Raw genomic sequence first — 14,268 nt, 5'->3', positions numbered from 1 at the left:
ATTATTCTCCTTTTCACATTCCATAAAAGCAAAATCAATTGAATATGATCAAAATGATAAATTAAGTGTAATTTAAAATGATAATGAGGTTGCTGATGTTAAAATAACAAATCGATTGATTTGTGTCCAAATGCAATAATTAAATAAAATAGTAAATAGTAGAAAATGTATAACTGCTTATATCCAATAAGGTGTTGAATAAAATTTAAACATGTGCCGAAAAGACCCTTCCGAAACAAAGCATGTAAAACAATTTAAACAATCCTTTTGAAAAGAGAGAGGTTATGAGATTTTTGTAGGAACCCGGGTAAAAGTTGATAAAAGTTCTCATATTTTATCATCCTCCTCCATGGAATTGGATCTTTGATCATTAATGAAATGCTCTCCTTTCAACAACAATAAAAAGTTGTCAAGAAGCATATATGGAGTAGTAAAACCATTTTGTGATAAATACATCATTTTTTTTTATGTTAAAAGCAACTTTTGCATTTCAATATTTTAGAATCTCTCTTTTTAACTTTTGCATAAACATTTATGAACACTACGGCATAAGTGAAAGCCACAACTTATTTTCACAGAGAAGCTCTCGCAAATATAAGCTAATCCAAACAAGAACCGATAATAATGACAAGCCACAGAGAAGCTCTCGCAAATATAAGCTAATCCAAACAAGAACCGATAATAATGAAAAGCTTGATAGGAGAAAGTGCTTCAAATATTTCAGTTTGACCTTGTCATATTTATAATTAAATTGTATCCTCTCCTCCTCTTTTCTCCTTACTCTTCATCTCTCTAAACATGCAGCCGAAATGGGACACTGTTAGAATAACAGTAGTCATTAGTTCGAGATCGGATGGTCTACATTTCAAGCTCTGTATTTTTTATTTTAAAAATCAAAATATGTATTGAAGTCTAAAACATCTGATCTTGAACTAGTAGTTTTCCTGACTGCATTAAAAATTTGAATGCATGTAATCTAATCTGATCTCTCAATCTTACACTCTGAATTGTTTTATAATGAAGAGAGTGAGATTAAAGAGAGTAAAGGAGAGAGAAAAAATGGAAAGAATCCAAATCCATTTGTTATGGTTTGATATCTTTGTCTTTATATATTCAGAATCAGCTGCTGAGATTTAACAGGAAAGGAAAAAAGTTGAACTGCAGCAAATTATTTTATTCCTCAATTACAACTGCTATTGGTTTCAATTATACAAAAAACATGTCTTCACATGATTATGTTGCTATCATCCAAAGACAGTTATAGAAAGTTATAACTGCCAGTGACACTGCCTCAGTGCCTGGTGTCTCTATTGAAGCACAGGGAAAAACAAACTATATATCTGACCAATCAGGTCTTGAACTTATGGGTGAATTTTTGGGTGATTTTCTCAACTCCTTCCCTACAATCGCCAGCAACTCGCTTTGCACCTTCTTTCACAGTAAATCCAAGTTCAACGGCACTATGCTGCAACTCATTGGCTGACTTACCTGCCTTTGAGACAGCAGCGTCACGCAATTCTTCAGCCTGCAATTTTGTTTTGGATGCCCATTCCTTCAAGTTTGATATAAATACGGAAATCATGAGAATGATCTTGTCAATTGTTTCTCTGGATTTTCCTCTGACATCTGCACCCATTCGTTTCAGCTTCTCCAATAAGCTTTCAGCCCTGTCAATTGATCCTTGAGTTGAGTTCTGTTCCCCCACATTGAGCCATGTAACTTCAGCTGTAGCCTCGGCCTCTTTGCGGAGGTCTTCATCAACCACCACTTTGATACCGTGCTTCTCCCAACGATCTCTAGCCTCCTCTAACGCTTTTGCTTGTTCTCTCACTCGTTTGGCTTCATCCTCTGCCCAAGTCCTGAGCCCAAACAATTACCAGTTATTGAGAACATTTAGTCTGGTTTGTAATAAGCTAGGTAAGAACTATGATTTTGATTGATGAATATATGACCAGTAAACAAGTTTTTTAGAACCAATTCATTTATGTTGGATAAGAAAGAAACAGCTGTCAAGAGTACTAGTCTCATAGAAAGGACATACTGTATATGCCAGCAACATCAGTGCACAAATTTAAGTAGATCTAGAAAAAATGTGCACTGAAAATACAATTGGAAGCAGTTATTACAGAATATAATGTCTGCACAAAAAACGTAGGCAACGGCAGATAAACACATAGATAATGGCCATTTGTCTAATTAACATAGTATATATGTAAAAAAAAAGTTGCCAATCAAAAAAAAAATGTAAGAAAATTGTGTAGTAACTAGTTATTTATTTTTCATATTTCATTTACTCGCTTCTAGACATAAGCAGTAATATGAGAAGCATAGCATATCGCAGTAACAACAATGGTTGAAGACATGGGAGGCCGTAAGCTACTATTAGCTATTTGGCTCGATTTTTCTTTAGAAATCATACATGAAACCTTTAGGATTTCAATATCTCTCTAATTGGAGTATGAATCGCTTCATTATCACTATTAACTCATTCACACCTTCAACATTACCGAGGCAAAAAGTGAAGAAGAAATAAATTTAGCCAGTGATTCCGAGTCATCACTTCTTTTACCATTTATTTGAAACCAAAACTGAGAGCTGATCTAACATATTTTAGTTGCCTTCAAAAGTTTCAGAAATTTACCTGGCCATGGACAATGCTTTTCGTTCAACCTCTAGCTCATATTGTAAACGAGCAATATCGTTGTTTTCAACTTCTGCTTGCTCCCGGAGCTTCTTGATTCTCTCTTTTTCATATGCTATTTCTAACTTATTATTCATAAGACTTTGTAATTGATCCTGAACCTCATTCCGTAACTTCGAAAAGACCTGCATTTCTGATTCAATAGCAGTCCGTTCTTTCTCCAAGGCAACACTGTCTTCTTCTCTCTGAGCTTTTAGTGTTTCCAACTCGAGTTTTGCCTCTTCAGCCATTCTTTCAATTGCATTGATCTTTTCCCTCTCTAGGAAAAGCTCCTGCTCAAAACTAGCATTGATATCCTTCTCAACTTGAGCGACTAAAGCACTATGTGCAGCAACAGCGTTTTCAGCAATAGATTCTGCTTCAATCCGTGCAAGCTCTTCACTGACTATGTCGGAAGCATCTCCTGTAGCAAGAGCAAGGGCTGCTTGGGCCTTTGTCACTGGTTTATCTGGCTGGAACAATCTGGTATAACCTTGAATATACAGCCCCCAATGCAACAGAGGGAACTAGTAAGTCAGCCAAAAGCTAATTTTAAGTATTCGAGAATTTTTAGCTATGTCCCTAAATTAAAATATACATATATATTGAGTCTCTAAATTTGCCAAAGCCCAAAAATATTTGATTAGATCTCCAAACTTAAAAAATGTTAATCAAGTTCATGAACTTTTAATAATATTTAAGCAGGTCCATAAACTATTAAATAATTTGTATTTGGGTTCAGGGGACCTAATTAAAAATTATTTAGAAGTTTGGGGACCCATTTAAAAAACATTTGGTTTAAGGACCTAACTACAAATTACTAACAAATTTAGATATCCAATTACAATTTTTTTAGTTCAGGGACCAATTTAAAAATTCTCAAATAGTTCAAGGACGAACAAAGCAATTAAACCTAAATCTAATTTTAAAGCATATCATTAAGTATTTAAACAGATTCACAAAGAAAAAGTATCGTTAAATATTTTAACAGGTTTACCAAATGCAAGAGCAATTATTCCCTGATCCCCAGAAGATAGATCCGCTACTAGTGCAGGGCATGCATTAGGATGTATCTTATCAGTGTCTATAAAACCAGAAAGGCGGTGCAGCATCTGCCAAAAGTCATTAGAATTGATAAATATACTCATCAGTTTAATGCACTTGGAACCAAGAAGATGGTTATCACATATATTAGATAAAAGGTTAAATTACTCCCAAGGTCCTTTAAGTTATTTAATTATAACATTTTGGTCCTTTAAGTTTTTTTTGTAACAACTTGGTCCTTTTGGGTGATATCTACCTCCTTTTTCTCTCATTTTAATCATTTAGAAATGTTTATTGTTGTGTTTTTGGAAGCACTTCATAATTTTTACATCCCTCAAAATAATTGCATTCACAATTAGCACATTTTCTTGGTTAAAAAAGGACAATGGTGCACACATTTGATAAAATAAAGGACCTAGTTGTAGCAAAAACAACATGAAGGACCAAAATGTTACAATCAAATAACTTAAAGGACCTTGGGAGTAATTTAACCTAGATAAAACAACAAGTTGGGCAACCTTTCTGTCAGCTTCAGGAAGCTGTCTTTTCTCTAGGGTCATTTTCCAACTCACAAGATCCTGACGTGATAAAGGGCTGCATAAATTAACATATGAGAAAGGGAGATCACAATTGTAGCCTGTCGTAGAAAGTTAAAAGCACGTCTCAAACAGACTGAGATACAACTATGCCCGAGCTAAGATGAAAAAATGCAAACAATTTTGAAAAATGACTGCACAGCTGCTGAAGGGGGGAAACAGTAACCACAAACCAGATTTCCAGATTTACTACTAGCATACCTTTCGGGGGAGAAGTAAAAAGGGCTATTGTCTTCATCAGCGGACAACTGTATATCACGTCTTGAGAGCCTGCTTTCAATAAGTCCAGCTTCTGCCAAGCCTGGAAAACATATTCTTTAGACAAATATATGCATAGACCAACAGGTTGTATTGCTAAAAATGATTATCATGTCCAAGTTCTGACCTTGAATGGAAGAAAAATCAGGGTCCTCAGTGGTGATGTCATCAAATGCAAGCTCGGTAACATTGTCTATGTACATGGCAGGATACACTTTGGAAACACTATTCCTGAAAAGTTATCCCAAAGGCACGTGTAACGGAAATATTATGAGCAAAAAATAGTTACCCCTGGTTTACATCTTGTCATTCACATCACACAGAAAGAAGGAATAAATCAGTACCTTGAAAGAGCACCGCTAGCAGATACCAACCAGCGAGCATATTCACGACGCGTGCATAAATCACCAGGTTGAACATCAGGCTCAATGACCTGAGGAATTAACAGTTTTCAAGTGAATACTGACAACCAAGTGAACAATAATAGTATTTTCTATTATTCTATATCAAACTAACAAAATGACAAATACCAAACCTAAATCACAGATGTTTTTATAAAAAAATATGCTTTCATTTTGTTACTATCTCCGTCTCATATTATGAGTCTTTTAAAAGTAATGTACACTTCTTAAGAAAACGATTAGTTATGTTGAATTAAATAGTAAAATAGTGTGTGTAGTCTAAAATACTCATATTAATCAGATTGATTGAAAGGAGTAGCAGTGAAGTAGATACTAGTTGGGCAGACACTTATAATTAAATGAGGGCATTGTTGGAAAATAGAAACAATTGCTGTCATGGAGCGACAAAGAATTAGACACAAAGAAATATTGCAAATGAGACACTCATAATGAGACAAGGGTGGCAGAATACTAGAAAATATATTCTAATATATTTGTGTTATGTTAGAGTACCTTAGTTTATCTTGTAAGATCAGGCTGTAATCTTAGAATATTGTAAATCGTCTCCTAACTTTAGTTTCTATATTTCTTAGTTATTATAATGATTTGTTTTCTAATTTCCTTGTATTTAGAATTGGGAATCTTGTATATCCCTGCCTATAAACAGTGGTTAGTGTTCAGTCTTTTGTATCAAGCAATCGTCAAGTTGCTATCAAAAACACTCGAGCTCTTATTATGTCTCTCCTCCTTTTATCTATAACTCATAAATCAACACACGCCCATCTTTCGGTAGTAATTAAATTACACACATTTTTCTCTACAAAAATAATCCCAAACCTACTATGACTTTAATATAAGGAAACATAAAGCTAAAGAAATCATTAATTTCAGTTTTTTTCCTAACAGAAACTATTTAGCTTTATTTACTACTGAATGTTTTGTATAACGGTGTGGAAAACCCCATATTTTGCAGCTCTTTTAATTATACGTTCAGTGCAACTAAAATATTAGGACTTGATATAGAAAACACCGTTAAAAATAAAACTAGAATTGAATGGTAAATGCACACGGCATTATAGTCACCTTGACTTGAAATATTAGACTGCCAAGTATTACCTTTAAAACTTGCAATGCAGCTAGTGCTTGTCCCTGAACCTGATCAAAAGCTGCAGGAACCAAAACTTTTCCAGGAACCACCTGTAAAGCTGCAGAAACTACTGATGGAGCAGGAATGCCAGGAGCAGAGAAAAGGGATTCAGAATTTGGAGATTCAGATATATCTTTATTAACCTCGTTATTCTCATTTCTAATCCGGTCATCTACCAATGAATTGGTGGATGGTGAGAATACTGATTTACTTAAAAGGTCATTTTCAGGGATACTCTTCTCCTCGAAGGATGATTTATTTCCCTCGTGTGAGACCAGTTGAGTTTTGTTAAGGTCAATATTGTCTTGATCATCTTCACTAAAAATCTTAGGAGATGAAATAGTGTTGTTTGACTCAGGATTTACCACTATACCAGCAGATTCAGTCTTATTATCAGCACCTAAACCATACGAGGGTTCGGAAATGTCAGAATTTCTACTCTCATTTGAACTAGTTATTTCACCCTGCTGCTCATTATTAAGATCCGGTGGCTTACCATCGTAATTGGGTATGTTTCCCGGTTCAGCATTAAATTGGTTTTCTTTAAGATCGGAAGTAGATTCTGTTGTATCTGCAGCCAGATTTCTATCAAAATCACTAAAAGAATCAACAGTATTTTCAGTTTGAAGAGATACTTGGTTTTCACTAGGAACAATTAACTCATTATCACGAGCTGACTCGTGCAACAAGTCTTCTTGAACAGATATACGATTAACATCGTCATTAATACCATTGGAGGTGTCTTTACTATCATATAGAACCTCGGACCCTATATCAGAATCATCAACAGTTTTATAGTCACCTTGAATGTTATCAGACTCCCGGGATGTTTCTATCTGACCTTCCGTTTTACCATCTTCTACTACCAACTTGTTCTCAGCATTTACTGGTTCTGTAATATCGTCCTCCGGGTCATCAGAAGACAAATGCACCTCCTGATGTGTTGTCAATGGCTTCATTTGTTGCTCCAGTCCTGTATATTCCAGTCACACGCATTGCAATTTACAATACAGAAAAATTAAACACAACAACAACCAAGCCTTATCCAACTAAGGTAGGATTACTTACCGGAACGATTTCGTTTTCCAAGAGATAATGCAAGAAAGGTAAGCCCTGTGAAAAGAACAGCTCCGGCCACTCCTACTCCAACAACTCCTGAAAGAAAACTACTTCAAAAGTGTTATTAAGTAGTGTGGAATTTCAACTACCACTAACAGTTAAGAAAAGTTTCAAACTCCATATCTGTTAATGGTAATTTGTTAACATGCAATCTAATAATCAAGTAAAAATCAAGTTCAATCTTAAATGAATAAAAACTAAGACAGTTACAGAAAACGAATTCTCCTAAATTTTGAACAAGAAGTAAAAATTGAAGAAGCAAACACACCTCCGAATGAATCCTTGTTCTTTGGGGAATGATCAGATTGCTCGGTATTAGATGAATCGGACCAACCGGAGAATCCGTCGCCGGACTTAGGATTGGAGGCGACCGATTCTGGTCGCTTGTCGTTATAAGCGGAGCAGAGAGGTGGAAGACGAGGGTTGATGTTGCGAAGACGCGCATGATGAGAAAGGGGGAATTTGGAGGAATTGAAAGCTAATCGGAGTTGAAGAGAAGTTGGGGAACATGTGGGTGAAATTGAAGCCATGAAAATGTTTTGCAGGAGTGGGTGTGTGAAGAGAGAGAAAGTGAAAAAGAGTGGATAAATGGAGAAGTGGTGTAGTTGAGGGAAGAGAACTAATTTTTTTTAACATAATTGATTTTGCTTAATTTTAGTTTAATATAGATTAATTTATGTTTCAACCAATTATCATCATCACCATCATAAAAGAAACTTTGAAGTTTTGATAGTTTCAAACAAATTTTATTTAAAAGACGAAATTACCAAAATAAGTTTTAGGGTTATTATATAAACAGTAGAAAAATAGTATTTTTGATATAAAAAAAATCATGGCTTCAATTTTCGTTATGATGAAAGATAGACTGACCTGTAAGATTAACACTCCAATTTCCAAGTCAGTATGAGAGCAAGATGATGTGAATGAGATTTGAACTTGAATTACTTGAAAAATGGCATATTCTCCCTCTTATATAGTAGGGTGGTTATATTAGTTTGTCAATTTACCGATGTGAGATGCGGAGATCCTTTTGATTTATCTCGGATCAAATCACTTGCATTCATGACTAGGATAGCATACATGCTTTGCATGTGTCGTGGTGATCATTTCACTCTTTAGGCCATAATTACTAGGCTCTCTAGATAGCCTAGAAGAATTATCCCCCAAGTTTTGTCATTGCTCTATAGGGTGAGAGCTTTGTTGTGTTTGTCCTCTTATGTCGGTCATTGCTCGGTTAAAGTGAAAATTTGAGATGTGATGTCATTATCATGGGGAATTTACGCCTTAAATATACCGCGTGCTTAAGATGTCTTTTCACTTGCTTTATCATGACGATCTATGAAAACTAGAGTACTCGAGTGTCTTTATGAGGAAATTTGAATTGTTGATAGTGCTTATTTCCTTTCTTTTAGAGAGACATCACACAATATTTTAGAATAGTTATACGGTTTATTTGTTCATTGCCCTTGTTCTTTCGTCATTTCCATTCTTGCAACATACCATTATTCTTAACTAATAGATGTGGTACATGTCTTGCGTCAAAAAGAAAATTGAGATACTTATGTTGCCTGGGTAGACCCTAACATTTTGGCAATCTTTTCTATCTATTCTCGCAAAGGTAGTATCCAAAAGACTTATCTTAAAGTGGGTCATTCTTCTAATTACGGTATAGTGATCCTTGTAGAAGACAAAAAGAATTACAAGGAATATAAAGGAAGCACTATCCTTTTTCATGAGAGCACCTTTTTTATTTTAGGTCTCTGATTGCCTTTTAATGATTTCGAAGTAGAAGTTTTAAACCATATGATAATTTCCACCTCGCAATTAAACCTAGTGAGTTGGCCTTCACCAAAGTCTTCCAACACTCGTGTGACTATCGGGGAGGAAAACCATTTATGTCACACTATTCTTCCATCTTTTCAAGGTACAACGAACTGTGTGCAGGGTCAACGTTTAATTACACCAATGCATGTTACTATTACTTCAAAGCATATTCTGATGGGGTGAAACATTCCAAATATCAGTTCTTTTTAGTTACTCGTCTCAATGAAGAGTTCATGCAAAGGTTTGTTCCATAAAGATTGAATCATAATACTTGTGTACAAATTTGTTTCATAAGTTTTGGTTAGCAGGGAATGGATCATACGTCTACAAGGAATGTGACATGTTTTAGAAGGAGCTTTTCCTAAATAAATGGTTAATCACCTTCTTAGAAGAATTAGGATATGTCGAGGGCATCGTCTCTCAAAATGAAGCCTCTAGGAAACGATTGAAACGGTTCATTCAAACTCATTTGTTGATGGATGCTAATACTATGAAGGAAACGAAGGTCGTTTTCAGTAAGCTTCTAGTATGCTACAATGTTTGTTACCTTTACATACATTATTCCCTATTGTTTTTTACCATTTCCATATGTAGATTCAATGAAGTGTGAGGAAATAATTCAGAAAAGGAAGAAGGGAAATTGAGTTGTTATGACGATTGTCAGTCCTTTGAACATTCCAACACCGGCCATCGTCCCTGCTCCAGCTAGAGCGATGAGGAAATTAATATGATCTTCTTCATTGGATTTACCATTGTCTCGAGAAGGAATTGCCCTTATGCCTAACCTCGACGTTGAGATTCTTGAGGATACACTAAGGGTGTCGCACACTCCGAGCATTTTACCCCCGGCTTCGGTATTCCAGCTCCTGTCTTCTTGAGTCGTATGAGATCTCGTAATCCAAGGAAGCATTGGGCATCTACTTTAGAGGAAGATTGATCCTACCTCATCGACTTAACTAACGAGGCTTTCGAGAAGGAATTATCAATCTTTGCGTACTACACATGACGAGCCTCTTCTGTTTTGACCATTGGTGGAGTCGGTCATATGGATATTCCTTTGGTTGATCGGCTTAGTAAGGATAGACAAATGCTACAAGACAGTGTCCATGATTTGATGCTTCAGTGGGATATGCATATGCAAAAACTAAACAAGGCTTCTATTTCTCTTACTGATATCGGTGACGCCTTGATCAGGTAAAGTTACTAACAAGATAAGTGGAAAAGAAAAATAAAGTTTTGGATTCCACTCAAGCTTTGCTATATGTTACGAAGGTGTCTCTTTCAACCACTTAAGAAGATCTCGAGAATTTGCGCCTTGAGAATATCTTTATGGCTAAAAAACGAGATAAAGAGATTGGCATTGGTCTTGCGTTTATCTTTAACTCTTTGAGAATGCTTTATTGCAAATGGATAATTTTTACTCTCCATTGTGCTTTTTTAGGGAGCTAGTACGACCGAATAAGATAGTTGAAGATGGGAAAATTGTCTCACTCAAAGACTAGTTATGCCCTTCCCACATCTTTCCCTTTTTTTTTTTACGTTACTGCTTGATTTGTATATGTAATGTAACTACCTGCACTGGAGAGAAATATGGGGATATATATATAAGGGAGAGATAGATAGAGAGATAGAGGGAGAGAGAAAGAGTAGATATTAATGGATGAGATTATAGCGGAACAGAAGCATGAGAAAATGCACAAGAGAGGATTCAAATCTAGCCTTTTCCCTGCAAATGGAAATGATACCAAAAGTTATAGCAAGAAAGGTAATTATCACACAAGTTTGAATGTTAAGATAATGAGCTTATATACCTTCTCTTCAATCTATAGAGTATAAACAATCATATTTCAAGCTGGTTACAGGGGAAAGTAACATGATATAACCTTTCCGCTTAAAATCTTAGCTAAATTAATTGTCATACTTAATCCAATCTCTTGTACAATTTATTATCAAGGTTGAAATTCTAACACTTACACAACAGATGTCCTAACAACACACAATGTCAAGACAAGATGTTATAACATTTGCTGACATACAACACAATTATCAAAATTGAAAACTAAATGTAGAATGATAAATCACACAGTATATCGTTAACCTAATTCAGTGAAACAATACCTAATTTGATGGCTACCAAGCCAGGAAGGAAATCCATTATTAGCAGTACTGGTTCAAATCTAAACAATCCCTGTTGACAACTTATCGCCTAATTCATACCCAGTGCAACTTCTACCTAGAAATTAACATCTAGATATGAGAATTCAACATCCTACTTCCAATCACTGTAGAGATAAACACAACCACACAACCCGTGACCAGAGGAACCAAATAGAAAGATAACACTTTCAAATAAATAATACTTAGTCTTGTTTCACACCTTTAACTAAGAACAATACTCGATCTTGCTTAAAAGCTTTGATCAAGAACAATACTCAACTCTTTTGCTTAAAAGCTTCAAGAATGAGAACACACATCCACCTCAATGTATCAGAATATACATGAGTGACACAAATAATAGAACACAAGAAAACTTAAAGGACTCCCAAAACACCAACCCTTATTTTACACATGCGGTTTCTATTCGTGAATGCTAGCAAAACTAGGTTTCCTAAGTCCTTATATATAGACTCATGCAATATGGACTTGGACTCTGAAATAAATCCAATTTTCTCCTTTCTCAAAACAGTTGTAAGATCTTCACACAAAATAGGAACAAATCAAATTAAAAAAAACTTAAAGATTCTTTTTCTAAACACCAAAACAAATCTGCATTTGTCTTATATACTCCTTAATTGTCTGCGCTTGTAATGAATATCTGAATATTTCAGATTTTTCAATCAAATCTTTCAAGGATAAAAAATCCAGTCTGAAATGTCAAGATGTTCTGGTGTAGGATGTCACAACATCTGTTAAAACACGTATGAACCCGTTATGATAGTAGGACAAGATGTTTCAACATCTTGCTCAACATCAGTTAAGAACCATGTTTTAGAAGAATTATGTCAATCACTAAACTATGGAACTAACAAAAGTTAATTGCACTTTTTCAAATTAAATCCATCGACATGTAAAATTCACAATATTATTAAAACTTCTAGCCTATTTGACTTTATAAGTACAAAATGCAAGCGATATGGATTCTATTAACGCAGAACTAAGGCCATCAAGCTCTAGTTTAGAATAACTAAAGAACTACATATAAAAGTTGGATAAAAGTAGTCCATATTTTGCAACTTTTAACTCATAATTTGACATACTATTGGAAAGCTCCCTGCTTCACATATTTAGCTATATTCCCGTAACATTCTAATCTTATCAAAATGGAGTTTCAAATGGACTATTATATATTTTTTCTTTACATAAGTTTTAAATCTCCTAGTCAAGTGGAATCCAAAACTAATGAATGAACCTCAAAGGAAATAACTTGAAGAACACTAATGATCACTATCAGACCTCAAAAGTTTTATTTAACCTTTTTTTATTATACTATGACAATATAATTTAATTTAACCAATGATATATCTATAAATCTAATATCTACTTTCTACTATCATTGCCACCAGTTAATTACATGTTACATTTATCACACTTAAAAGAAATCAACTGTTAGTTGGTTCAGTGGTGATTAGTGTTGAAATTGAAAGGGAATACCACAGTTTGATTCCCCACAACTGCGACCGGGAGAAGACTGAAACCACTGACCCTCAAACATGATTAGTCCGTCCAGTAGGCTGGATACTGGTGGTGAAAACAACAAAATTGTTATTGCATCAATCAACTTAGTTACTACTATTGTCTAACACTCATAACTCGTAGATGATTTGTGTGGTGAAGACCATTAGGAAAAGTCTCCCTCTCTCTTTCTCTCTCACACACACACACACACACACACACTCACATATATATATACACCATTCTTTCTCATCATTAATATATCACATTTCTTTTACTTTATTTGTTGTTCTAATGACCCTCTAACCTATGCTTTTTGTCTCTTTGATCTTATTCATAAATCAAACCTCCTATTCCCTCATCACAAAAGACATTTTATCCTTAATACATAACTCAAATCAAACAAAGAACACCAATGTCCCAATTAAACCAGCTATTTATCTTGACGGCGACTTCTTGTGGGTAGCATATAAAAAGGGGTAACTATGTCTCATCCGCCTCAAAACTAACCGTTTTATCCTCATCTCAATGCTCACTCTTTGGTTCACACATTACAGTGGTAAAAAAATATGGCCGTTCACCAAGGAAAACAATAATAGGTGTGTCCACATATGTTATTTCAAATCATTCCACAAATGGTTACTATCCCACTAGAGTTGTTTTTGTTCATAAGTTTCTGCATACCCCTTTCTTTTGATGATGACAATGTGATAAGGGTGGCGAGTTAACTTGATGAGTTGACTAAGATAAAGCAAGATAACAAGCCGACTTTATCCATTAGAAATAGCAGAGTCACCAAGTTTTATGTCCAACGCCTTCAAAATTTAATAGCCAAACCTTTCGTTGAGGTAACATACAACGATATTCTATCGCTGGAAACAAAGAGGACTAAACATGCAACATTTTTAAGATAAGGGACTAAAGTGAAACATTCTATAATTTAATAGACTAAAAGATGCACTAAACCTTAATTTTTTTAGTACTAACCACCATGTTCTTTTCTTGTTACTTGTTTATTTGGTGTTGTTTTTTCTTGTAAAAGTTCATTCATTTTTGTCTTAAAAAGATGAAATGGCTTGTTAACTCAATCTTGGTAGAAAAAAAGACACTTTTCTTGTTCATGTTAAAGCTTGTTTTTTTTAGAAACCCATTTGAAATTAAAACTTGAAAGTTTCCATGTTTTGTAAGAGAAAACAACAACACATTTCTGAAACCAACAAGTTAGAATCTTTCTTTCTTGTTTCATTCATCTTCTAAAATAAAAGTCAATAGGGTTAATGATCAAGAGATAGATAAATTGCGTTACTTTAAAACTAGAGAAAGAATAAGTCGTAGCTATTTGTAAAAAGAGAAAACGTCAATCGAAGTTAGTTTGTATAGAAAAGATATGCATTTGCGGATGTGTGATGGCGGTGATGGTAATATTAGATTTATGATATTTTGAAGCATAATTTTCATCATAAATAATGTGACTCAGTTGATAGTTTGTACGATCATAATAGAAGGGCCAGGGGTTCGAATTCCATT

General features: G+C 34.7%; 1 protein-coding gene across 3 annotated transcripts; it reads right to left on the bottom strand.

The window, feature by feature from the left end:
• Window positions 1–1,153: 1,153 nt before the first annotated feature.
• LOC131653121 (uncharacterized) lies at window positions 1,154–7,865 on the bottom strand. Of its 3 annotated transcripts, XM_058923179.1 has the most exons (11): window positions 7,514–7,864; window positions 7,195–7,281; window positions 6,929–7,099; window positions 6,096–6,184; window positions 4,923–5,011; window positions 4,706–4,809; window positions 4,522–4,621; window positions 4,243–4,318; window positions 3,678–3,792; window positions 2,642–3,173; window positions 1,154–1,859 (listed from the first exon to the last, which is right to left on the bottom strand). In XM_058923179.1, the coding sequence occupies exons 1-11, from the start codon at window positions 7,773–7,775 to the stop codon at window positions 1,349–1,351; spliced, it is 2,136 nt and encodes a 711-aa protein (XP_058779162.1). In that variant the 5' UTR covers window positions 7,776–7,864; the 3' UTR covers window positions 1,154–1,348. The 3 variants fall into 3 exon arrangements, with proteins under 3 accessions (XP_058779162.1, XP_058779160.1, XP_058779161.1); XM_058923177.1 differs by having other exon boundaries at window positions 6,096–7,099; window positions 7,514–7,865; XM_058923178.1 differs by having other exon boundaries at window positions 6,096–7,099; window positions 7,195–7,292; window positions 7,514–7,643.
• Window positions 7,866–14,268: the final 6,403 nt, after the last annotated feature.

This window comes from Vicia villosa, linkage group LG2 (genome assembly GCF_029867415.1).
Source record: "Vicia villosa cultivar HV-30 ecotype Madison, WI linkage group LG2, Vvil1.0, whole genome shotgun sequence".
Lineage (NCBI taxonomy): Eukaryota > Viridiplantae > Streptophyta > Magnoliopsida > Fabales > Fabaceae > Vicia > Vicia villosa.
The sequence above is the reverse complement of the archived record's forward strand: the minus strand, read 5'-3'. Positions and strand labels throughout refer to the sequence as shown.